Raw genomic sequence first — 26,354 nt, forward strand, 5'->3', positions numbered from 1 at the left:
AAAACCTCTTTCATCTACCTATGAAACTTTAGTATCTAAATTATAATTTTCAGTTGAAGTTAACAATAATTACTCTGATTCTATGAAGATACCTCAATTAAATTATTCGTGGTTATTTGTTCTAGACTTCTATCAGTAGGTTCATGCGACTAGACATAATTTGGCGAGAATTATGATTAATGTCTAAAGAATTGATAAATCTATCACTAAAATGTCTTGGGTGGATCAAATTTTCAACATTTTTTATCACACAAAAATGGACTATAGTAGAAAAAAAAGCGATTATATTATATGAAAACTGACTATATCATAAAATTGACTATGTCATACAAAAACTAACTAAATAAAAGGTGTTTATATCATATAAAAACTGACTAAATTAACTAAAGACCGACTTTATCAAATAAAATTGATTACTATATCATATAATTTCCTATACTTATTGTTTTCCAATTCACCACAGTGCTCATCTCTCCCTCTGTCTCATGAGCAACCTAGACTCAGTTTTCAGATCTTTTCGAGATAATATCACCACCTCTTTCTGTAATTGGTTAAGTGTTATGACATGGTCAGATCTTAATTTTACGAACTTCTATAATTTCACTATACTCCATTCTTTGCCATTTACGTAAGAGGGCACTCACTAGTCTAGTCACTCATGCTTATGATCTTCACATGTGATGTGAGTAAGCACTAAGCACGGGCCTGCTAAACGTACATTTAAAACAACACCCTGTCGCTCCACTCCCCACTGTTCTCTTGTGAACTCCTCCAACTCCAAACTCAAAATACAAGTAAACAAAAAACTAAACTATAAAAAAAACCTACATGATTTTAACTTCCAAATAAAGTTGTAATAAAACAAGGAATAAAGTTAAAAGTATGTTGAAGATGCAGAGTTTCACTTTATTTCCTCGTAAATTATCTCCCTCCCCAGTAGATATAGTATATGCTTATATAGCTTGGTACAAATAACCAAGACATATACTAAAATGCATTTCTCGTTGATTTTCCTATGTGCTCTAGGATTATTATTTCTCTTAACCAATAGTTATGGTAATTACCTTATATTCTCATCAAAATAATTCATTTTCTACATATGTACATTGAGCTTAATTATGCTATAATTAACGTTTTTGATGTTTTTTTGTTGCAGATGGGCCTCTTTATGATTCTTCAGCTTATACAGAGGTAGGTACATATATCTATGATTCTTATTTCATTATATTACTGTTCTTGTTATTTGTTGTTTCATAATTGTAATTAACATAGTTCTTATACTGTTTTTGCATGAAGTGCAAAGTACATCCCGAGGACCCACTATACAATGGAGGAATCCTACAAGCTTACAGAAAATTTTACATTAGTGATGCATCTTCACCCACTTTTATGTTGCATAATCTTTCCAATGCTTTTTACACCTTCTCTGGTTATTTCCTAATTCCTATCCTTTCACTATATTGCATATTTTCAGTTTTATACTCTCTTCGTCAGGAATTAGTACTTACGTCGACACAATAAATGGAGTAAATTGGTAATGCCAAGCATACAATATATTTTTTAATGAATAGTGCTACAAACTTGATCGTTTGCTACTGAATAAGGAGGTATATTAGCGTTTGATCTTATCCTTACTAGCTCTACCATGCATCGTCAGATAGCAATTGGTAAAAATGTTAATAATGTTGGTGTTGAAATGGTGGCGGATTTTGAGAAGTCCGTCAATGATCGAGGGTTGTTTGAGGTTGGTGAGCTGCAGCCTGCAAGAGAACAAACATGGGCTACCCTCGGAGGATGCGAGGAAACCCCCTCCGTCCTCCGACGCTCAAGTTAGTAAGTGTCCGTTAAGGATTTAGAGAAAGATAAACTATTTTTAGTATGTGAGAGAATATACCTGCAGAATAGTACCATTTACTATTTATAGGAGTACTATTCATTTGACAGAATACGTAATTATGTGACACGTGTACGACTGAGATGAGTCTGACTAGACGGAAGATTCCTTTGTCCTTTTCGTGGCCACGAGTATTATCCCGGTCACTTACCTGGGACGGCTTGATCCGGTGTAGTGAGTTTGTGTTCTAGTGAATTTTATGGGGGACACTAAGATCTGTCCGACAGTAGACTTGGGATACTACCCATACAAATAATGTACCTCTTGTTTTGTGGAGACGTTAGGTACGTAACTTTTTTCTGTTCTTATCGTCCTAATTTGTTCAATTTGTTTTAAATCGATGGCAGCTTGGGTAATGATAGAGGGAGTTGGTTCAACTTTAGTAAGAGCAAGCTTAAGAACAGAACATGCAACATTCAGTTGTATTGGAAGTGTAATAGCAAAGCAAGGATGCTGGTCCTTTCTAAAAGGAGGATTTGTCCTAGATTTACCTTCAGATAATTCAATTCTCTATTTTCAGGTACTTTTATGCCTTGATTTTACTCTTATGATATTCAAGAAATTTCGAATTTGTGTCCTTAATAGTGTTTTTATATGAGTCTATTACAGGATTATGATGGAAAATCCAGTAACATATCAGTTGCTAGTGCATCCTTGCAGCCTTTTAGTGAAGAACAATGGAGATTAAATCAGCAAGCCATAATTAACAGAGTGATAATCTTCTCATCATTTGCTTATTAACAAAGTAACCTTTGTTTGAATATAATTTGGACTAACATGTACTGCACTTTTTGCCTTCATGAAGGAACGAAAGCGCTTTGTGACAGTTCATGTATCAAATTTGCATGGAGAGAGGCTTGTAGGAGCTTCAATAAACATTCAGCAAATATCCAAAGATTTCCCTATTGGATCCGCCATTGCCGCTACCATTCTTGGAAATCTTCCCTACCAGGTCATATACTCATATTCACATCTTAGGCCTAGCTTGTTCTCTCCAATTTATAAAGAGTAACAGTTTATGAAGCTGATATAATAACTATGTATGCAATAATGCTAAGAATCAGCAAAAATTAGTTTATTCAGTAAAATATCAGAAACAACTTAGTCCTACAACATAACTCATATTAATAGTTCAACAACAAATTTTAAGTACTAAAGGTGAAAAGTAGTGTTTGATAAGGTAGCTTTTAGTGGCTGAGATAGTATTTGGAGAAGTTAAGAATTCGCTTTTGGGGCTAAAGATAGCTTTTGAAGGTTGAATAGTTCTACATAACACTGATGATTACTTGGACAACTATTCTGACCTTGAATCTATGTTAACTAACAGCTACTATGCCAGCTAACAACTACTTTTGCCGAACAACCCATGTAACTATAACGCCATATTATTTCACTCAATCATTGGGCTAAATAGTTGTGTAAACATAAGATTATCATTCCTAACATACGAATGTACTTTTACCAGAGTTGGTTCTTGAAGAGATTTGATGCAGCAGTATTTGAGAATGAGCTGAAATGGTATGTGACAGAACCAGAACCAGGAAAGACCAACTACACATTAGCTGATCAGATGCTGGAATTTGTCAGAGCAAACCAGATAACTACAAGAGGCCACAACATCTTCTGGGAACACTTAAAGTACACTCCACCATGGGTTACCAAACTTGAGGGGACCGAGCTTCAAGGAGCTGTTAACTCTCGAATTTCGGGCCTGATGGACAGATACAGAGAAGAGTTCATTCACTGGGATGTCAACAATGAGATGCTCCACTTTGATTTCTACGAGCAGCGACTCGGTCCTCATGCCACCTTGGAGTTCTTCAAGACGGCCCACCAGGCCGACCCATTAGCCACCTTGTTCATGAATGAGTTCAATGTTGTTGAAACTTGTAATGATGCTAATTCCACAGTTGATGATTATGTTAGAAGGTTAAGGGAGCTTAAAGAAGGAGGAGTTACAATGGATGGAATTGGCCTAGAAGGGCACTTCACTGTTCCTAATCCTCCCTTCATTAGGGGTGTCCTAGATAAGTTGGCTACCCTTGGACTTCCCATTTGGCTCACTGAAATTGATATTTCTCAAACCATTGACAAACAAACACAGGTAACCCTTATATATTATGGTATAGTAGGACTACATTTCTTTCACAATTTCTTTCCAAATTCTGTTTTGTTGGTTTTACTTACTAAGATTTTTTTTAAAAAAAAAAGCATGACAAGTTTCTTGAAAAGCTTAGTAGTGTCGGTACCAACTCAACCAAAAGCTTAAACTGATGGTTGGAGTCCCAGGAATAATTTAATACTCTATCACGCCCCCTCACGCGATAGCCCATTAAACTTGAAGTGTGGATGCGGCACAAGCCTCCCTTGTACCTGACGCTAAATATTTCACTTAAAAAAGAAGGGGTGGATGAGATTTGAACCCCTGACCTATATGTCACACTGGCTCCGATACCATGTCAAAGGACCAACTCAACCAAAAGCTTAAGCTGATGGTTGAGGCTTATCAAGTAGCTTACTAGAAACCTACACTTCATTTACTATAATAAGTGACACACAAATAGTACACGAAAGCGTACATAAGATTTCATGTCAATAATTAGTAAAATGTTGAGATGACAGTTTCTTCCACACTCAATTTGCAGGCTGTATACTTGGAGCAAGTAATGCGAGAAGGATTTTCACACCCATCAGTAAAAGGTTTAATGCTATGGACAGCCCTAGATCCAAAGGGATGTTACCAAATGTGCCTTACTGATAACAATTTTAATAACCTCCCAGCTGGAGATACTGTTGATAAGCTATTAGAAGAATGGCAAACTAGGAGAGTAGAGGGAGTTACAGATCAGCTTGGTTCATTTAGTTTTCATGGATTTTTAGGGGAGTATACTATTATGGTTAAACATGGAAATAAAACCAAAAATTTGTCATTATCATTAAGCGGAGGACACGAAACTAGATTTGTTAACCTTCAACTGTAACCATATATTATACTCCATTTATACACTTTGATTGCAATATTCATTTTACTTGTTCTATAATGTTGTAGTTTATTAAATCTCATTGCTTTAGAATTTCTTACATGTGATTACAGTAAAGTGTACATGACTCTAGTTGGAAAATTGAGTAAAATGTGTACATTGGCTAACATAAACAGCCTAGCCAATAAGCAAGACAGTAAAATCGCGTGTATATAAGTAGATTAGTGAATAAGCTTGAACTCAGTTCGGGTCTTTAACACCCCTACTCATGTATAAGTTGCTTATATAGAAGTATTTCATAACTTAATTACCACTATTAGACTTGAAATCCTACATAACAATTAACAGACAGTCATAACTTAATTTAAATGACTAATACTCAAAAGAAACCAAATGATCAAGTCACAACCACAATAATGTATCCAAATTGGAGTATATTACATACACATAATCAAAAGTAGACAACAATTTGATCACCAACATAAAACATGACATAATTTAAACATTGCTGTCAATAAGTTCACCATTCAACAACTCTCTGTAAGCAGCAACAGGCCAACTGAATCCCCTAAAAAGAAGTCTTGAAGCCAAAGGAACATCAATAATAATCTCCTTTTGAGTAGGTTTTTTCTCATCTCTAATAGCAATCAAATAACTCCTTCCAACCCACCCAATCCATCCTGCAATATACAAAAACAATATCCCAGGAGTAATAAACTCACCCCAATGTCTTTGATCACCACTCACTATCAAATGAGGTAGTCCATCTGATCCACACAATAACCCATAATTCCCATAGTTCTCAAACCTTCTCTTTGTCTTCTCCATTGTAGCCTTGATCGCCAAAGCCGGCGCGCTATCGGGTGCGTACAACTTCAAGGATGATTCTAGCTTCTTCAGCTGTTGCTTCTCTCTTTTGGCAAATTGCTTGGATTCCTTGCATGGTGTTAGCCCTGCAATATCAGCCATTGCAGCATCAGGCGCCACGGTCCATGAAGATAGCAACACTGAGGATAGTGCTAGAGCTGCAGCCACATTGGTTCCTGTTTTGCTTAGTTCAAGCTTTTTTGGTTGATCATTTTCTTGCTGTTGACAAACTACAAGTTTTGATCTTGGTGTTTGAGAAGATAGAAACTTTGGTGGTTTTGTAGCAAGAGGTTTGTAGAGGTTAGTTGGGATTGTCAAAGACATGGTGGTGTGGTAGGAGTTGAGGAGGAGAGAGAAAGAGGGGGGGTGGGAAGGAGTATATGATGAGGATGGAAGAAGAAAGGAGAGGTGGGTTTTAGATTCTAAGAAATACAAGAGGATTGAAGTTAGTGGTGGGTGGTAGATTTTGGGAGGATAAGATGGAATGAGAAATAAAGATGAGTTGTATGGTTTTTATTGGTGTATTCATATTTGGGTTTGGGTTGTTTTAGATTTCTTTCTTAGCTTGGATTGGTATAGTATGTTTGGGGGTGTGACTTTGGGTTTATTTGGAACTAGAGTTGGGAGTATGTTGATAACACAAGCTTGTGACGTGGACAAGCCTCTCTTGTTATGTGGGGGACTAATTTCCATGCTGGAACGAGTGACGATAATTTTTATAGTTGGATCAATATTACTTGGTTTAGTGGTTAAGACATTAGTATATATGTTTGTGATCATGGGATCGAATTTTACATATATATTCTATTTTTTTAGTGTATGTGGATCACATGGCATAAAACACTCTAGACAAAGGCGCCACGTGGCATCGTTCTTCGCTTAGTAACAACTTTTAATATATTTGTATAGATGTGCAAAAAAATATGCTCGATTATTGGAAACACATAATTTTTGGTGCTTCGGACAATACCTAAAAATTTGTACACATATTGACATATCAATCCATTTTACTGAATGTTTATTTTTTTTTTTTTTTTTTTTTTTTTGAGGGATTACTGAATGTTTATAATTTTATTGAATTTAGCTAAAATGAGCTAAAAGACTACTTACGAACTTTTTGAAGAAATATTTTTTATTTTGTTTTGAAGGGAAGAACTTTGAATTTTAATTAGTTAGACAATGAAATGGGGCTATCGAAAAAAGAATTAAAAAAAAGAGAGTAATTGGATCAATGCTCCAATTAGCGAAAGAACCTTGATCTTTTATCTATAAAAATTTCATGGATGTGTTCCAGCGGTTAGGCCCAAATGCAAGTCAGGTCTAATAACCAAATAGAAGGCTCATGCTAGAGTTTACAAAAAAGAACTAACACTTGTCCAACGTACAAAAGGGGAGCGTTAAAACCCCAAGTACAAGATCCTCAGGCCCACACAAAAATCTGTTCCATCATTAAAAGCAAAAAAATGAAACTTTCTCATAACCATGCTAAAAATTTAGCATTCCTAAACAGGCTTTATTTGGCTAAGGTGTCCGCAACAATGTTCGAGCTTCTGCCTTTATAAATGATGGAGAGATCATGCTAGAATTTTCTTGCATTACGAATATAATTCAGCTGGAAATTTAAGTTCTAAGGTCTCCATTGCCATTGTTGCACCATCTAATAGCATTTGCGGAATCGGACTTTATGATCAAGTGAGTGTTTTTTACAAATAAGAAGAAGAAGAATGTAAGGGAGAGATGAGAGAGAAAAAGGTGACATCGGAAAATAGTTGATCCCATCCATCTGACGGAGATGGTGATGCTGGATCCTTTGGCGGTGATGAAGGTTGCACCGACGAAGGTGAAGAAGTCGAAGATTTGAGGAAAGAGGAAGGAAGATGGTGATGTTGGATTAATTTGGCCGCACGATTTCGTTTTTGCGTGGCTTGTTGTACAAAAAACGGACTGAAAAAATATATATGCAAAAATGTCATCTTTGATCTTCGTGACCAAAATATAACGCTTAGGATTTTTCTCAAATTGAAAATTTTACTCTACCTTAAGCCTTTATGATAGCTTATAAATTTCAAAGTTGGTGAGAATACTTAATGAATTTCGCCAAACTTCTAACATTTATATGAAATTTACTACTAGACTTAATACTATGATCACATTTTGAGGAAAGATTAGTAATTACGTAAAAAATGCAGCAAAATTTGTATTAACAAACGCCAATACTTCAACAATCTGCTAATTATCTTAACTTCATCTTACCCCAGTTTAAACAATTAAACCTAGAGACACAAACTATATGTAAAAAGTCAATTTTAAGATCGAAAACCCTATATTTTTTTAGACTGTAGTGCTGCTTCAGAAAGACCAATAATCAAGTTGTTTTTGGAGTTATCATTATTACTAACACCAATAGAACTCTTTTTAAAACTTATCCCAATTGAGTGATGATCACAATTAAACATCCTTTTGACTTCTTTTGTCATCTTTGTATATAATCTAGTATTTCTTTTTTCCAAGGATCATAACCTTTTGACAAACGAGATCCTTTCCCTATCAAGTTGGTGTTCATATACACACTTACACTAAAGTAAATTACCACTTGAAATCAAATTAAATTGAACATAATACATATAAGTATACATTAATTTGGCTCTAGTAGCAGTCGATGAACTGCAGTAGGTAGGTAGCTAGCCACTTAGCCAGGAGAAGCAGAATAAGAATAAGGAGGTCTAAAGTTGCAGCTGCTGTTTTGTACGCAGTTTGCCGTTGGCTTAAAGGTAAACCCGCCGTAGTGCAGAATTGGTGGCTAATATTATGGACAGGATAATGTAAAGTACAAGTTTTGTAATAGATCCTTATTAGAGCATCTTCTTGAAAATTTAAGTATTTGTTTGGTATACAGAAAATTATATAATTGATGAAAATTCTCATGATTTTGTTATTTGAATTGTTGTTTGGTTGACAAGAAGTGGAAAAAATGAGGTGAATGAAAATTCATGAGAAATTGAAATTCCTACATACGTGGAAATTTATTCATCCCCCTCCTTGGTCATTCAAAATTACCACATCAATTCACGGAAACTATAAATTTTTTCCATGTCAAATAAAAACATTAGTCCATTTTATAGGAATTACTCAGAGAAATAACTTCTTATGAAATGAAACTTCCCATGTATATATAAGCACTTCCTTAAATTCTTTTTTGGGAATTCCTACTATTAATTTCTTCCACTTTCCTTGATTTCTTTGAAAAATGAGAAATGAGCACTATATTATGAGATGCAGGGAGTATGAAATAAAACAAAGTAAATCAATAAAGTCAATTTACAAAATAAATATAATAGTACCCTTATGATTAACTTTGAATTAACTACAATAATAAACATATGGCTATTGAAATTTCAATACCACAAACGAAAAACTGGTTATGATACTGAACAAACTCGTATGTAGGGATGGGTATGGAGCGGGTTGTTATCTTCCGTAATTTTATAAATTTTATAAATATATACTTTAATGTATATTTATATATATTTTAGCATATTTCAGTATTTAAATGCTTTATTTCCTGAAAGGTTGACTATTTGAAAGTCAAAAGTAATTATTGAATGATTAAAAGAAGTCAAACATTTTATTTAGTCATACTTTGAGAATATTTAAATAGCTTAAAACAAATTTTGGTTTAGCATGAAGGATTTTAAATTGAGTTAGAGGAACTCAACTACTCAAATTACCAACCGTTAAATATTATTTTAGTCAAAACACCTTTTTCTATTCTCAAAAGGGGGAAACTATATAAACCCCCAAAATCCCAAATTTTTCCCATGCACTTATATCCTCTCTCTTCCTCTCCCCCTGATTTCGGCCTCCTCCTTTCTTTTCCTCTCTTTTCTTTTCTCTCTTTCTTTTCTTCTTTTCTCCTCCTCTTTGTGCTTCGCGGCCAACCAACAGCCGACCACCGCCGCCGCCGACCCGCCACCGGTCCTCCGGTTTTCCAGCGCCTTCCTCCCTCCTCTTTCTTTGTGGTTATTTCTTCCTCCTCAAGTTATATTTAATGCATAGTCTATGTTTGTATGGTTTTAATATGTTTATGTATAAAGTTATAGTTTGATGATTTAAATATAAATCAAAGATTATGTAGTTTATATAATGAAGTAATTAAATTTCAAATATATTAATTATGTTTAATTTAATATTTTAAGTATTCAAGGCATGGATTTTTAGCGTTTTATGAGTTGGAAAATCATTGTAGTATATTATAGTTTATGAAATTGAGTATTCTTATGATTTTAATTATGTTTAAGTATGATTAAAAAGAGTTCTATTATATTATAAGTTGCTGAAAATTTTATAAAGATGCTTATGATGGAGTTTTTATGATCAAAGTATTAGTTTTTAAGGATTTTTTAACAACTAGTATACTAGTACTATACTAGAAGGCTTTAATAATTAAGTTTTAATGACGGAAAAGGTTTGTAAACACTTTTTAAGAGGGTTTAAAGTATATTAATATTGCTGGAAATTTATAGAGTATTTCGTGGTTATATTGGTTATTTTAGGCGGAAAATTCTCCTTAGGCGACTTTTAAGCTTGTGAAAGTGGCCTCTTGATTTGTCTACACAATATACGATTAGTATCATGTCCTAAGGATGAGATTTATATAGTATCATGTATAGGAAACTATTTTTAGTTCATGTGTGATTATATTCAATTGGATTTGCATGTTTTATGCCGTTGTGTGAACCATGTTGATTATAATGAATGATTATTATGTTTGTATGGAATATTGATGCAAGCATATGAGATTTAGAACTTTATTTTATTAATTCACATGAGGGATTAATATTTATGTTGGTATTGGATCATGATTGAATCATTTTGTTCCTTTGGATTATTTATATAATTACTTTATAAGGATCGAAGGCCTTATTTGGTAAGTTGATTATTACACCAAGGTTGGTTGGTTGTTAATTTGGTTCAACAAATAAATAAAGATTATTGACTTAATATTGGAATCAATCTTGGGTTGTTAATTAAGTTGTTAATCCCCTTATCTAATCCTAAGATGAAAATGGAAGTTTGTGTATATTGATGATTATATTATTTGTCCTACTTGTGAGTCATAACAAGTGAATAAATTATTAATCATGTAAAGTGAAACGTGCATAGCAATAACTTTAGACTTGTGCAAGTCTGAAATGTTGGACAAGTATGAGTTAGAGTACATGGTGGTACCCCATGACTTTTCCTAGCTAGGACCAGATTGATCATTGTGTCCAATTTTTATTTAAAATGATTGTCAATATCGTAGTTTAGAAGAGTACAGAGTCGTGCCCGTATTTCGTCTTCTAGATTGAAGACTGATTTTGATTTAGACAACTCGTTTCGTTGACTATTCTATCTAAATTAATTAATTTATTAATTGTGGAGTTTAGTTCAGTTGAAGTAGTCTGAGATGTTATTATATTATTATTTATCCCTACTTAATATTTATTAGTATCATGTTAGATTTATTTATTTATTTACTATGTAGTATTTAGCTTTGTTGATTACGTGGTTTGTGTGTATGTGTTGATCATGATTATGCCTTATTGATCCTGTGATGACCCAATTAGTGAGCAGTCTCTCGAGATCAATAGAGCATCGTCGTTTACATGTTTGTAGATGATGCATCATGGGTTCAGGAAAATGGAGAGCTTGTGTTGACTTTACAGTTTACAATTGACTTTATACTTTTCATAGTTGACTTTGACTATTGTGGCTGACTTTTACGTTTGAGGTTGACTTTTGACTTTATGTTGGTTTGATTTTTGGAGTTGACTAACTTTTATTTTCAAAGTTTATTTTGTGTTATTTTCTCTGCAAAATTCTGAATAAGCCGATACGTTATCACACGGGAGATAATATTTTGATAATTCTCTAAGTTTTATATTGAAAAGATATTTTGGAAAATAGAGAATTGTCGGGTCCTCCTAGACACATACTCGCAAATTTGAATTTAAACCTAGACATGCCTAGACCCACAGGGTTTAGAAAATTTGGACCCTTACCCAGATCAAATGGATCCGACGTGTCCTAGGTACAAATGGGTCTCAAACGTATTAGGAGTTTCGATTTTTTTTTTATCCTGCAAATTTTTTACACCTTTTTTTAAAGTTATTAAAATGATAAAAGAACAAAATAATAGTTTAATTATTCTTGTACAAACATTTAAAATTAAAACTTCCTCAACAAGTTGACTTGAATCATGGTAAAAAGTTTTATTACGAATTTATATATTTTGTATTATAATACATTTATCTAATATGTAAAAACAAAATTGGGTCTACGGGACGGGTCTGAGTTCATGGGACACAGACCCGAATTTTAGCACATAGACCCAGATCTGACCTATACTCAATTGGTGTCCATTTTTTAGAATCAGACCCTAACAATGGATCGGGTCCAACCAAGTCTGGGTCGGATCCTAGGCAATGGAGATGATCAAAACAACTCAAGAGTCATTCCAACATATCTTGAGGTTTCTAAGAAAGTTCCAAATGTAAAATATTGTCCGGCCCTAAAAGTTCGAAAAAAGAAAATAACCAAATTCAAATATTATAATTATAATTCCTGTTTTTGGACATTTTTAGTAGGGTCTGGACAACAGGCTTGACAAGATTCATCATAAGGTCATAGAATTTCATTTGTAAGCATATCCATGTATAGTAATGGGAATATGATGGCCTTTGGAGCTATTTTAGGATCGATTGAAATAAAATGATGGAAAATAAGTAATAAAATAAATCTTATGGCAAGAAAGGATTCAAAAGACTGGGGTCATTTCAAGACATCTTGAGGCCTTGGGGCCTTTGGGGGAAGGTCTCGAAATATAAAATATTGTCAAGTCCGATAATAGTCCGAAAAAATCCAAAATTATGATGCACGTTTCAGACATTTTTGAAGCTCGATAATGAAATTGACACCATTTATCTTAGGGTCATATAAGTCCTTTGAAAGCATATCCATGCATAATAACTAGCATATTGTGGCCTTAGGGGCTATTTCAAGATTGAAACGAAAGATGCTAAACAAGGCATTTTAAGGGCATTGGAGAGGGTATAAAACACTCAAGAGGTGTTCTATACACCTTAAGGCCAGGGGAAAGGTATTGGATAAAAATAATATTATAAATCAGGAGAACTCTAGAATTGGGTCTTAAAATAGCCAAATTTGAAGGTTATATACACGTTGTTGCATATCCCCAAGGCCTTGCAATGAACCTGGCGAGATTCATCCTAGGCTTATAGGAGTCCATTTGAAATTATATCCATGCATAATAACAAGCATATGACGGCCTTCAAAGCTATTTTAGAGTTGAAGTGAAAAGACACAAAATGAATCAATATTTTAAGTCAATGCAAAGTGTTATCCATCCATAACTCATCCCGAGGCCACCATAGATTTTGGACAAAAAAACATCGGTTTTTCGACCAAATGCCCCCGAGTTTTCACGAAATTCACCGGGTACACACTTTTGAAAATACAAGGGGTACCCCTCAATTTCAGAACAATACACCCAAATGCCTTTAATGACTAACGGCGGTTATCTCCATTAACCACTGTTATTCATTAACTGTTATTTTGTTGTTTTCAACTCTAATTAACCACTAACCCTAATCCTAATCCATAATCCATAATCCTAACCCTAACCACCAATTCACCACCCCATCCCCACCACCCCAGCAGCCCCCCGCCCTCCCCCTACACCAGCAGCAACCTTGCGCCTACCCTACCACCCCATCATCATCTCCCACCCTCCCACCACCCCCGCAGCCCTCCTCCCCTTCCACGCAGCCCCATTCCCTCCCCTACTCCCGTCGATTTCCACAACCTTCCCCCACCCCATCGACTTCCGCAGCAAACACCCCTACCCCGCCAATTTCCGTAGCCCACAACTGGTGGGTGAACCGACTTCCACAACCCGCAACCAATTTATGCAACGTGAGTAGAGGAGGGGATCGAGAAAATCGACGAGGGTCGTGGAAGGGAATGAAATTCGATGGGGGTGGGGGGAAATCGAGTGGGGGTTGCGAAGGGGTGGGGGGAGGGCTGCTAAGGGGTGCGGGAGGGGCTGTGGTTAGGGAGCAGTGGTGGTGGAGTTTGCGAGGGGGTATGAGAAGGGGGTGGGAGTGCTATGGATGGGGAGCAGTGGTGGGGGAGGAGGCAAAGGTGGTGGAGTGATGGGAGGGTGGGTGGTGGGGTGGTGGGAGGGTGGGGGAGTGGGTGGTGGGAGAATAGGTTAGGGTTAGGATTAGGGGTAAAAGTTAGTATTAGGGCTAGGATTAGAGATTAATTAGGATTTAAAGTAGAAAATTAGGGTTAATGACTAACGGTGGTTAACGTCGTTAGTCATTAAGTGCATTTGAGTGTATTATTGTGAAACTGAGGGGTACCTCGTGTATTTTGAAAAGTGCAAGGGTAGCTTGTGAATTTCGTGAAAACTCGGGGGTATTTGGTGAAAAACCGAATAAACATTTATAGGTACTAAAAATTCTAAAAACTGCCCGAATTTTTTAGAGAATATAATACATCCTTTCGAAAAAATTTAGAACAACATAATGTTGGTAGACCAAATATATAAGGTATATAATGTATGGGCTAAAGAATAGAAATTGAGATTAATATTATTCTTCTTTTTTTTATTTGGTAATTTACTAGCCCAAACATGCTCAACCCTCATGAGTTAGGGGGTAAGAAGGGAATCCAAACCCATAAAGAAACTTCCAGAAACTAGAAACTGGGGATTTACATCCAGAAGCAAATATCGACACAAACGCCCCAAATGTAGAGTTGATGAGAGTCGAACTCCAGAGGGAGCTCCAACCATTGGACTCCCACATAATTCTCGAAAATATTATTCTCTGTATAGGCTCTATAAGTACTCGTATGATTAATTTATCTAATTTTACATTCATTTCAAACTATATTGTTTGAAAGTATTGTATAAACTTTCAAAACTCAGAGTATCCTAGCAAAAGTTACTGTAATATGTGCCTTGAATTCGTGGCCAAGGAGAAAGGATATAGAGATTCGAAGCATTGCACTCAGCAGCCCGGACGAGAGAAGTCAAGCTCGGCCTCGAGGAGTCAGCCCGGGCGGGCTAGTGGTAAGCCCAGGCGGGCGCATGGCTTCACCAACTTTCTGCCTTCGAGGCAGATTCTCTTTGAAAAGCCTGCACCAGACAGACAACTTGCCCTGTTTCGCGTTTTTCGAGATTTAATTCGGATTTTTCGAATTTCTTTGTTTAGGGTTTTGGGAGATTGTGTAAACTTTAGGAGGCCATATATAAGGCATCCTAAAGTCATTTAGTAACCTAAGATTCAAATTAACCCACAAATATAACTCTCTCTCTCTCTCTCTCTCTCTCTCTCTCTCTCTCTCCTCTCTCTCCTCTTCTTCTCCATTGTAATTCCTCCATTAGAGAGGCTAAAGAAAACTCCAAGGTTCTTGCTTGTGGATGTAGGTCAAGATTCACGTTAAATGTTTGTCTCTCTTTATTGCTTACTTTTCTCATTTAAAGTTTGAAAATTTGCATTTATTGTTGAACTTGAACTTAACTAACAAACCCTAGGTCTTGGAAGTTGCATTTATTACTTACAGTTACATTCCAACTGTCATAAAGTACAAAGAAGGGGAGGGGGAATCGAACCTGTGACCTATCGTTCACAGCACCTCAATCTTAACCACTAGGCCAAGACATCCTTGGTAGTTGTGTACTTGAATAATGTATATAATAACAATTAGATAAATAATAGTAACATTGGCATTTACCCCCAAAGAGATGGAAAGTATTACTTTTATTATCAGTGTGGTGGTAGGTGGCGACTCCGACATCAATATGGCGGTGGTGGTGTGCTGGTGTTAGTGTCCAATTGCGATGTGGAAGAAGATGGAGAGGGAAGATGAAGAAGGAATGGGAGAAAATGAAAAAGGAAATAAAAATTATTTAAAATGTAATATTTAATACGTATTTAGGACGCAACTTGAAAATTCTAAAACGTTATTTAGCAACTCAGATTCTAAATTGGATTGTTTATTTGCAGCGTCGATACGACTTACGAGTACATAAACATAATAGCTGTAGCAGGTACATCGAGTTTCTACAAATTTGTCCAAATTGCGATGATTTTATCGAAATCGAAAGAACATAGAGATTCTGCATTACTCCACCACAATCCACATATGTTTGCACTGTTGCACTGTTGCACATACATTGTTACCCCCACAGCTTGTCGGCAATAATGAAAAAGCTAAAGGAACAATAGATGTGTACATTAGTTCTAATATATCATGTTATTAGTATAAATTTTAATTCTTTTTACCTAAATATATACCTTCATTGCGCAAAAAACATAATTTTACCAAAAAAAATGATAAATAACAAATGGTCAAACAACCAACTCAGAAAGCCGATAACACCAACTCAGAAAAATAGCCAACAACCAAACAATCCATTTTGTAATAACACTATGGAGTATGTCGGTAGTATGTTATATATTCATACAAGATCAATCACTTTTCAAATTTAATTGTTCATACCCTCACTTTTCTAAGTTTATCTCAGCACTTTGGTTGAACACCATCATTAGCTTAACGATCTAATTAGTCATAATGATTAATAACATGACTATAAATCAAAAGCAGTATGACGCACAACTTTTGATCCTCAGACAAGATGTGTTCCAAAGATCTTTTAAGTAGATACCTCCATTGACTATCAAATTTCGTAGATATGATGACAATGTTAAATCTAAAGGCAAAAAATTAACAACCAAAAAACAATCTCATAGCTGACATAAAACAACTGCAATCTTGCTAAACCCGCAATTCCCATCTTTTTTTTCTTCTCTCTCCTACATCTTTGCCAACACTTTTTTCTGTACAAGTTCATAATTAAAACCCTTGAATTCTAATTTATCTAAATTTGAAGTTGGGTTCTACTATGCTGGACAAGAACACCCCTTTTCGGCTTTGCCAAGTGTTCGATGAAATGCCAGACTAAAACATGTTAAAGACATCATTACTCATTTAACATCCTTATAGTTTTTTCACTACAAGGTGAGAAAAGTGAAGAGGGAGAATATTGCAATTACAAAGGGTACTACTATTGTTGGTTGTAAAGAGGGTGAGTGTCCCATGGCTAAGCCAGCTAACCATGATCCATCAGTTAGCACAGCTGAGGTTGTTGTTCCGGTTCCGGTTCCGGGTCCGGTTATCATTCCAGGTCCGCCTTCGGACGCTGACCCATATGTCATGCCCCCTCCTGATCCAGTTGATGTTGAGCCAGTTGGATCCGACCCGGAAAAATCTGGTGGTGTCGTTGTCACAGGAGCTGTAACTGGGGTCGTTGTATCTCTTGATGATTTCTGACTGTGACAAATACAACACACGCATACAATTACATATTGCATTGATTGAATTATTGTCAGAACTTAAATTAACTCTTTAGGGTAGGCTATTTCTTCATACACTTTTCTGTAACAAGTTAACAACTTACAAATTACAAGTTTACAACTGCAGTAATCTTTGACTTAAGTTTTTGGTTAGCTAAATAAAACAGGAGTAAAACCAATATGGTAAGAGTAGTTGTTGGCTTTATGCAATGTTAAATTATGAAAACACTCTCATTATGATTTATAGCTAACTAAAATTTAGCCACACACTCCTACTGGTGCAAAATCAGGGTGCATTCTCAATTTCTCATCACATTACAAGAAAAATAAGTTTCAAGTTTGGGTATGTTGTCTTTTACCTTAAAAATAAGAAAAATTCACAAGAAAGAGCTCAACTACTATTCCTTTTCTTTTATAAGTCTCAACTATAGATTATTCCCTACAGGTCTCAAGTTTCCTATGTTGTGATTTTCATAAATCCTGAGTTATTTATAACCGATTTCGAATGTAAGATTTTTAAATATTTTCCATCTTTGAACACTTTCAGCAAATGACAAAGACCTATAAAATGGGGCCAATATTTTAAAATCTTACCTTTAAGCCGTTTATAAGTAATTCAGGACTTATAAAAATCACAAAATAGTAAAATTGGGACCTGTAGGAAATAATCTATAATTGGGACCTATAAAAGAAAATGGGCAATAGTTGGACCCCTCTTGTAAATTTATCCTAAAAAATAAGTTTCATGCCAATAAGATCAAATTAGGTCTAGCGTAACACCCAAAAGTAAGTTTCAATAAGGATCAATCAGGTCTAATAGGTTTATCAGGTTTTTTCAGGTAAGAAGAACGCACCCTAAGATGTAAACATAAGGTTGCATTATAGTTGATTCATCACGAAACAAGATAAATATATGTTATCCCTAATCAGGTGTAAATATAACTATATTAAGGTAACATTCGAGTTTGATTAGATCAAATCAGGTCAAATAAGTTCAATTCAAACCCTACAATCTCTAATTTAACACGACAACACAATCCAAACCCTACACAACAACATTTACCGACACGATCAACATGTTTAAACTTGTAACATGCTATGTAAGAAAAAGATGTGCAAAGATAAAAATAGTTTACCTTGGAGTAGAGGGGCAAAAGGTGATAGTATAATCAGCACCACTACAAGTGAAAGTGCTAGAAGCATCATCATAAGCATAACTATAAGATCTAGGACAAGCAGCCTTAAACATCTGAGAATAAACCGTAGGTTGACAAGTAGTAGGTGAACCATACGCACCACTACAACAATACTCCGGACTTCCAAAAGCCTCACACGCACTCTTACACGCATTACCATTTCCTGCTTTCAGCTCACTTGGACAAACTTGGTTCAAATCAACCACACAACCAGTTGTAGCACACAAACCCGACCCACCACTTACCTCAACCAACATGGGTAAATTATACCCGTCAACTAAACTCACGTCATAAAAGTCTTGACTACCTGTACCAAGAGTGAACTCGGCTAATGTAGCTGGCGGCTCGGCGCCGGCTCCGTTGCATTCTACGGCGCCGGAGCCGCAGTCTCCTGTGGCGCAGTAGCCGAGACCGGAGCCGCCGAAGTTACAGCCGGTTCGACCCCAGAATCGACCGGACCAACCGGTTGGGGCTTGGAGTGACTGGGAGGTGCCGGTTGGGAGTTCGAATCCTGTTGTTGCGAGTTTTGGGGTGCCTGCATTGGCGAGGATTCCAGGCCATACTGTGTTGTCACATTTGTTGACGAATGTGAATGTTGCTCCATTAACTCCTGTAAAAATACATGTAATAATGAAGTGTAACATATCAGTATATTAAATGAAAGTGTAGTTTCACTGAAAAGAGTGAAATTTTATTAATTAGAGGTTATATTTACTTACTCAATAAAGCTCATTTTTTAGTGTTTTTCTACTGGTTGATATTGATTACAACAATTTGTACTTGTTTTTCTACTGTTTTTTACTGAATGGAACTAATTTTAGCTATTTTTGTAGTGTTTTTCTACTGAGTTTTATTGATATGAAGTGATTTTTGCGTTTTTGAAATAGAATTTTGCTGATAAAAGTTGATTAATAATGGAGGAACAAAAATAGAAGGGGGAATCAGGAGAAATGAGGTTAAAGATTGTATTTTTAGAGAAAAAATGGAGAAAAGATGACATTTTTAGTTTAATTAGAGGAAAAAAAAAACAGAGGAAGAGGGAGAAAAATTGTATACCCAGAAATGAAAATGGCGAAAAAGTTGGATTTTAAGTTGATTTTGTACCTGTATGAAGAAAATGCAGGAGACTAAGGCTGAGAATGATGTAATATAGCGGATCCATTTGTGTTTCTTGAACTTTCTCTCTCTTACTCTGTTTTCCCCTGTTTAGTTTGAGTGAGATTTGAGTGTGAAATGAAATGTGTGGATTTAGAGGATAATATGAGGAGATTCAGAGGTGAGGAGAGAAAACAGGGGAGTATTACTTTCTTGTCTCCAAAAAAGTGAGTAAGAAATGAGAGTGAAGAACTGAAAAAATGGGCTGAAAATTGGGGGTTCCCCACTCAGAAAACAAACAAAAAAATTCACCTCGAGTGGAGAGAGAGAGTAATGTCAGAAGAACAGAGAAGCCATCACCTAAAAATGTTAGATTATATGATAATGTTTCACTTTATTCCTTTAAATCAGATTTATAGTATAGTTTAATCATGCTACTTTTGTACAGTAAAAATGTAATTTAGTTTAGTTGCATTGGCCAAGAAGGTGGTGTTGTATAATGGCTTTTTTCTCTGCCACTGTACAGATGGATGTGTGATTAGTTTAATGTTTTGACCAAAACACTAGCATATGCCATTGGTACACACTCTCCCAACCCATTTGGGCACACTCCCAACCCATTTGGCATTTTGGGCACCTTGTTTAAGTAACCAAATAACCAAGTAACCAAGTAACCAACCATATAAAGAGTCCATTTGGGGGAGTAATGTGACTTGTATTTTGTTTTTGGTGACCTTAAATATTACTCCATGATTCCAAAACATTTATCTATTATATGATTTTAATATTGTATCGTTTTCTTGTTCCAAATCCATTCATAGGACTAAGAAATAGGATGTACTCCTTGTCAAGTTTCATCATACCAAGCAATACAAGGAAATTAATATTAGTATTTAGTCATTATGCATGATCGCTTGTTAAATATAACAGCAGATAAATTAGAAACTAGTATTTTGCCCGGGTTATGCCCCAGTGTAAGAAAACAATTTCATTTATTAATATAATACTTTATGATAATAACACTAAATACAATTTATGGTGCGTTCTATTCAACTTATTGGCCCTTAACTTATTGGACTTTATCTAAACTGAACTTATTGGAACTTATTAAACCTGATTGGACCTGATTCAACTTATTGGACCTGATTGAACCTGATTGGAACTTATTGGACCTTATTAGAGCTTATTGACCTTATTGAAACTTATTAGACCTTATTGGCCCCGATTGAAACTTATTAGACCTGATTGGACCTGATTGAAACTTATTAGACCTTATTGGACCTGATTGAAACTTATTTGACCTTATTAGACAAAAAAATTGACTATTAGTAATATAAATATTACCCCTAACGTAAATACTACCCCTCAAAATATATTATGAAGTAATAATTAATAAAATTCATCCTTCAAAAAAATAATTATTATTAATTATCTCTTATGATAATTAATTTAACAAAAAAATTTTACTATTTATATATTTAACATGTTATCTCTAGTTATTTAAAGACGAATTGCAAAATATTGTAATTATAATTATTATTATTATTGTTAACCTTAATTATTTGACCATGATTATAATATTACCTAATAGTAATATGAATAATCAAATAATAGACAATAATACAAGTATAATACTATACATTGTGGTATTTTAATAAAAAAATTCTAATAATAACATAACCAACTAATAGTAATATGAATAATAAAATAATAGACATAATACAAATAAATAATAAAATAATAGACATAATACAAATAAATAATAAATAATAGACATAATACAAATAAATAAAAATAATAGACACTAATACAAGTATAATACTATATAATCATTGTGGTACTTTAATTAAAATTCTAATAATAACATAATCAGCTAATAGTGATATGAAATTATGAATAACAAAATAATGGACAATAATACAAATGTTTATTAAACATTGACTATTTGGACCTTATTGGACCTTATTAGACCTGATTGGAACTTATTGGACCTTATTAGACCTGATTGGAACTTATTGCACCTGATTGGAACTTATTGCACCTGATTGGAATTTATTGGACCTTATTGGAACTTATTGCCCTTATTAGACCTTATTGCAACTTATCTGAACTTATTGGACCTGAAACTTAATTTTATAAGTTGAACAGAACGCACCCTTAGTCTAGTGGTTAAGACTTTAGTATATGTACTTGATGTCTCGAGATCAAATCCTATACTATGCAATTTCTTAAAAAGATTATTGTACGTTTCTTGCTTCTGCACGCCTTTTAATATATTTGTAAATATATGTAAAGGAAATTTAATTAGAAATAAAGTTGCTTGAATTATGATGAAGCGGTACAATTCCTTGATCTAAACATGTATGTTCATGTTTTATGCATTGAACTTAACACTCGTAAACTAGATTTTGTTCCAATTATTTTCTATTGGTGGTGAAAATTGAAAGAATTTATCATCCTAACAAGTAAAATTTTATAGTAGCTTTTACAAAATTTACACAAGAAAATTCTCGATATTCTTCCAAATGTTTAAAAAACAGAGAGATAAAACGAGTCAAATTGAACATCGCTAACTTTCATCATACTTCTTGAGGGTGTCAAAAACAGGCATGACCCACGGGTCCACCCGCGTTTAATCTGTTCCGATCCGACATGATCAGCATTCCTAACATAACCATTTCGATACGAAATCAACCCAACCCAATTACACCCAAGCATAGCAAAACCCAACAAAATATGTTACCGACCCAAACTTAATCCGAACCTACTTAGATTTGAATATCAAAATCCGAATCCAATCTGCATCTGACCTAAAATCAAACCTTTAAGTAGATCCGAGAAAACCAATTTAGATCCAACCCATGTCAACCTAACTCATTAATTGCGGACCTGATATTATCAATCAAAATATGTTCTGCTCATAACTTTAGTTCATATTCTTATTGATACTTCTATATAAAATATTAAAATATTATTATTATTAAAATCTCTGGACATATTTGATAATATGATTATAGTTAACATTGGTCAAGTTTATTAATTAACTTGTTCATTTATGTATTTCTCGCGTTGTCGCGCATACGGATATGCATGTGTCGACCCAAGCTTCGATTGATATAATGACTAGAAACGAACGAACTTAAACATATAATGGACTATTCCAACTCCACCGAAATCCGACTTGAGCCGACTCAAGTCCATCCGAACACTACCCAGCCGACCCAAGTCCATCCGAATCTAACTTGACCCACACAAACCCATTTAGAACTTGACTTATGTGTAACCAAAATTGATTCGAGCCGAGCCGAAATGGTCTGACTCATACCCAAACCGCACACGAGATTACGGTGGTAGGGTTTGATCTGGCCTAAGTGGCTTCGACCCAACCCACACTTGACCCGAGAAAAGGTTTGATTCGGTATGATCTGACTCAAACACATCCAACCCAACTCAGGTCAATCCAAACTCACCCGATAACCCAGATTAACACTCCTTCCCGTCCCTTTACTCCATCCTACCCACTTGTCACCAATTATAGCAATCACTTGCATGTTGCATGTGATGTACATGCCCAAAGGTGAATTGACCGATTATTGGGAGACAATTTACTCGCAGATTTGGTGATAAGAAAGTGTTCAATAATTCTTCAAAAGATAATAATACTACTTATATATATATATATCCTAAATTAGTTGTAAATAGTTTGATTTCTAAATTGGTTATAAATAGTTTGATTTTTGCATTATTCAAATACCTTACTTTTTTTTGATAATTTTATTCAGATACCTTACTAACTATCAACTACACTTTATGCAAATGTAAATGTAACCTAGTGGCAGAAAATCTATCAAAAAAATGTATTGTTTGGGAACTTTGATACTAAGGCCTGGCCTGAAGTTTAATATGTGTGCTATTCTTTTCTAATGATATAGGAAAGTCCAGCCACACATAATCTATCATGAATCATGGCTTCACGCATAGATAAATCTGATCGAGATCATACGAGTACTAAACAACTTATAGTACGTGCATATAGAATTTCAAGTGATGACAAGATTCACATGCATCATGCATGTGACCTCAACTTCAATTCGCATAGTGTCAAACCCCCTATTATTACTTGTCCTCCCGTTTCACGTGAACTTTCAGCCAGGCACTGAGGCACTTAAGAGCCTTAGAGAGTTAGAGTTAGAGGGCATTTGTTCTGGAATTTGGTCAACACCATCTATTAGTCCTTGACCTTGTACATCCAAAAACCCACACATAGAGAACAAGAATTACAAATTTGGACCTGCAATCTACTTCCTCCATTTTTTAACTTATTTTAACTTTTAATACTATTCGCACATATGATTTTGACTATCTCTTGTGATTTGTAGTTAAGGAAAAATATAATCATGTTGAATCTTGTTAAATTCGTCTCAATGTATATTATCCAAATATCAACTTTTTGTAATTTTGTGTTTATTAATAATTAGAGATATTACGATTGAAGTTAGTGTCTTGGCAAATATGCTTAAAGGAAATTGATCAACTAAAAAAAAAGAAAAAAAGTAATAATAAAGGACATGAAATGTTTATATCAACCAGCTGATGAGGGAGTTTCTCGATCCATAAATCTATTAGCTAGGAGTAGGTATGTAATCTACTATTAGAGGTGGCAAACACTTACCCTACTCGTTAACTCGTTTCAAGCTAACATGAAATAAAGGGGCCGGGGTTAGGAATTAGGTTATTAAACACGATTACTTAAGTAGGTTATTAAACATGATTACTTAAGTAGGTTATTGACCCGACATGACCTAATTATTCAATGTTAAATAAGGACCGGTTAACCTTTCATACTTTTCTTTTTCCCTCAATTCATAAGTTCGGCCAGTAGACAATAGATACTAGCATATATACAAGATTTCTTATGGCAACTTCTTCATAATGGCCTCCTTTTAATGTCAAATTTAGCAAAAAAGACAAATAACTGACGATGCTCAGTATACTGTGTGTCATTCAGGTACTAAAACCATAAACCATTTATTCTTTTCTTGTCCTAATATTTGCCGCTATTGGACCCACTTACATATATATATATATATATATATATATATATATATATATATATATTATATATTATATATATATATATATATTATATATATTTATATATATAATAATATATATATATATATATATATATATATATTATTATATTATATATATATATATATATATATAAGTCCAAAATTATTAATCATAATATTCTTGTTGATCTCGAGCAATATCTTAATTGATACTTTTCATTATCATCCGAAGGTTATTAACTTGGTTAATAATAACCTCTGGAGTATTGGGAAAAAGCGTAATTCTATTATTTTTGAAAATAGCACGATTGACATTGATCATATATACTATAGAGCTTGGCATCTACAGCAAGAACGAACAGTTCCTACAATATTAAATATCTAGCTCTTTCAATATTTCATCTTTTCCTTCTTGCAAGTCTCCCTGTCGAATTTATGTTCAATGGCATCCTCCACTTCAAGGATGTTTTACACTTAATTTTGATAGATCCATCATTGGATCCCCCACTTCTGGTGATGTTATCATTCATAATTCTGCAGGACACATTTTAGCAACCCAAGTCTATCAATTTGGTCACACTCAACTCTTATTGCTGAAGACTAGAGCTTGCATAGTGGCCTCATTCTTACTCAAACTCCCAATATTCAGAACTCCTATTGGCTATATTGAAGGAGAAAACCAAGTGTTGATTTGAATCCTCCAAGGCCTTTATTCTTGTCTAGAGATTATACAAACTCTCATTAGTAACATCTGGTTATTGCTCAATTAATCAGTTGACTATTTGCTCCAATGGTTACAAAGCCAACAACGTATTAGCAAATTATCTCTTCAAAAAAATCGCTCTATTTTTGTTGCCACGGTTGACATCGTTGGTAGAGCCGGTCCTACTTTTGATTATTTCATTCTTCTTGATTCGTTAGGTCACTCTCTTGAGAAAAGAATGCTTGTTCTAACTTTTTTTCTTGTACCAGAAAAAAGATATTATTTTACCTGTTAATCCTTGTCTTCATTTTTCTTTATATGTTATGCATGTGACTATATGAGTTACTGAGTTTTTAAAATTTATGTACAGAATATTTTACGAAGTTATTTTTATTAGAACCATAGAAGTACCATGAGTAAGGATAGGAGTTAGCTCAAGTGGGTAAAGCGCCCCCCTTTGGTCCCTGAGGTCAGGGGTTCGATCCTTACTCCCAGTATTATGCATGCCTTTACCCGCCAATGTATTAGTGTTTCCTACAGGCTAATAGCCTTGTAGGGGTTAGCTCTTGGGCTGACTTAATTTCCTAATAAAAAAAATAAAAGTAGCATGAGTAATAGTAGATAACAAATAGGATCAGACCGTTGCCTTGCGCGACTTTGCTAATAATTTTGTCTAATTGGACCGTTGCTAACCTTTGGGTATCAAGTGTCAACTATTGTCTATTAGGACGAAACTCCAGCAGTGATTTAGCCAGAGGGATCGGAGTGACCATGCCAAATTAAGCACGAATATGCATATGGTTTTTCTCATCCATGGATCCGCCCTAAAAAAACAACAAAAAAAAAAAACTCATGGGATAATAGTTAGATAACCTTTTAGGGACAACTTATCTTCCGAACTGCTCATCAGATGACTTCAATTTTTTTAGGAATAGTTTATAGAAGATATACTATAAGATATACGTATAGTACATATCTTAGTCAAATATTTCAGTTATTGTAATCTAGTATATTTACGATATCATGTGTATCTATAGGATATTATCGCTTAATTTGTATAGCATATTCTCTAGAATATTATTAGCATAATATCTTTATTTCCTCTATTCATTGT

The 26,354-nt window shown here is 34.6% G+C and overlaps 3 protein-coding genes across 3 annotated transcripts; 1 reads left to right on the top strand and 2 right to left on the bottom strand.

The window, feature by feature from the left end:
* Window positions 1–642: 642 nt before the first annotated feature.
* LOC104903945 (endo-1,4-beta-xylanase 5) lies at window positions 643–4,918 on the top strand. The gene is made up of 8 exons (XM_010692090.4): window positions 643–1,056; window positions 1,157–1,191; window positions 1,297–1,429; window positions 2,242–2,414; window positions 2,504–2,605; window positions 2,700–2,846; window positions 3,360–3,998; window positions 4,540–4,918. The coding sequence occupies exons 1-8, from the start codon at window positions 993–995 to the stop codon at window positions 4,873–4,875; spliced, it is 1,629 nt and encodes a 542-aa protein (XP_010690392.1). The 5' UTR covers window positions 643–992; the 3' UTR covers window positions 4,876–4,918.
* Window positions 4,919–5,269: 351 nt separating this feature from the next.
* Window positions 5,270–6,168, bottom strand: LOC104903946 (photosystem I reaction center subunit III, chloroplastic). The gene has a single exon (XM_010692092.4). The coding sequence runs from the start codon at window positions 6,064–6,066 to the stop codon at window positions 5,374–5,376; it is 693 nt and encodes a 230-aa protein (XP_010690394.1). The 5' UTR covers window positions 6,067–6,168; the 3' UTR covers window positions 5,270–5,373.
* Window positions 6,169–16,456: 10,288 nt separating this feature from the next.
* On the bottom strand, window positions 16,457–19,828 carry LOC104903947 (thaumatin-like protein 1). Its single transcript, XM_010692093.3, has 3 exons — window positions 19,472–19,828; window positions 18,308–18,977; window positions 16,457–17,148 (listed from the first exon to the last, which is right to left on the bottom strand). The coding sequence occupies exons 1-3, from the start codon at window positions 19,527–19,529 to the stop codon at window positions 16,830–16,832; spliced, it is 1,047 nt and encodes a 348-aa protein (XP_010690395.1). The 5' UTR covers window positions 19,530–19,828; the 3' UTR covers window positions 16,457–16,829.
* Between the last annotated feature and the right edge of the window lie 6,526 nt (window positions 19,829–26,354).

Source organism: Beta vulgaris, chromosome 9 (assembly GCF_026745355.1).
Source record: "Beta vulgaris subsp. vulgaris cultivar EL10 chromosome 9, EL10.2, whole genome shotgun sequence".
Taxonomy (NCBI): Eukaryota; Viridiplantae; Streptophyta; class Magnoliopsida; order Caryophyllales; family Amaranthaceae; genus Beta; species Beta vulgaris.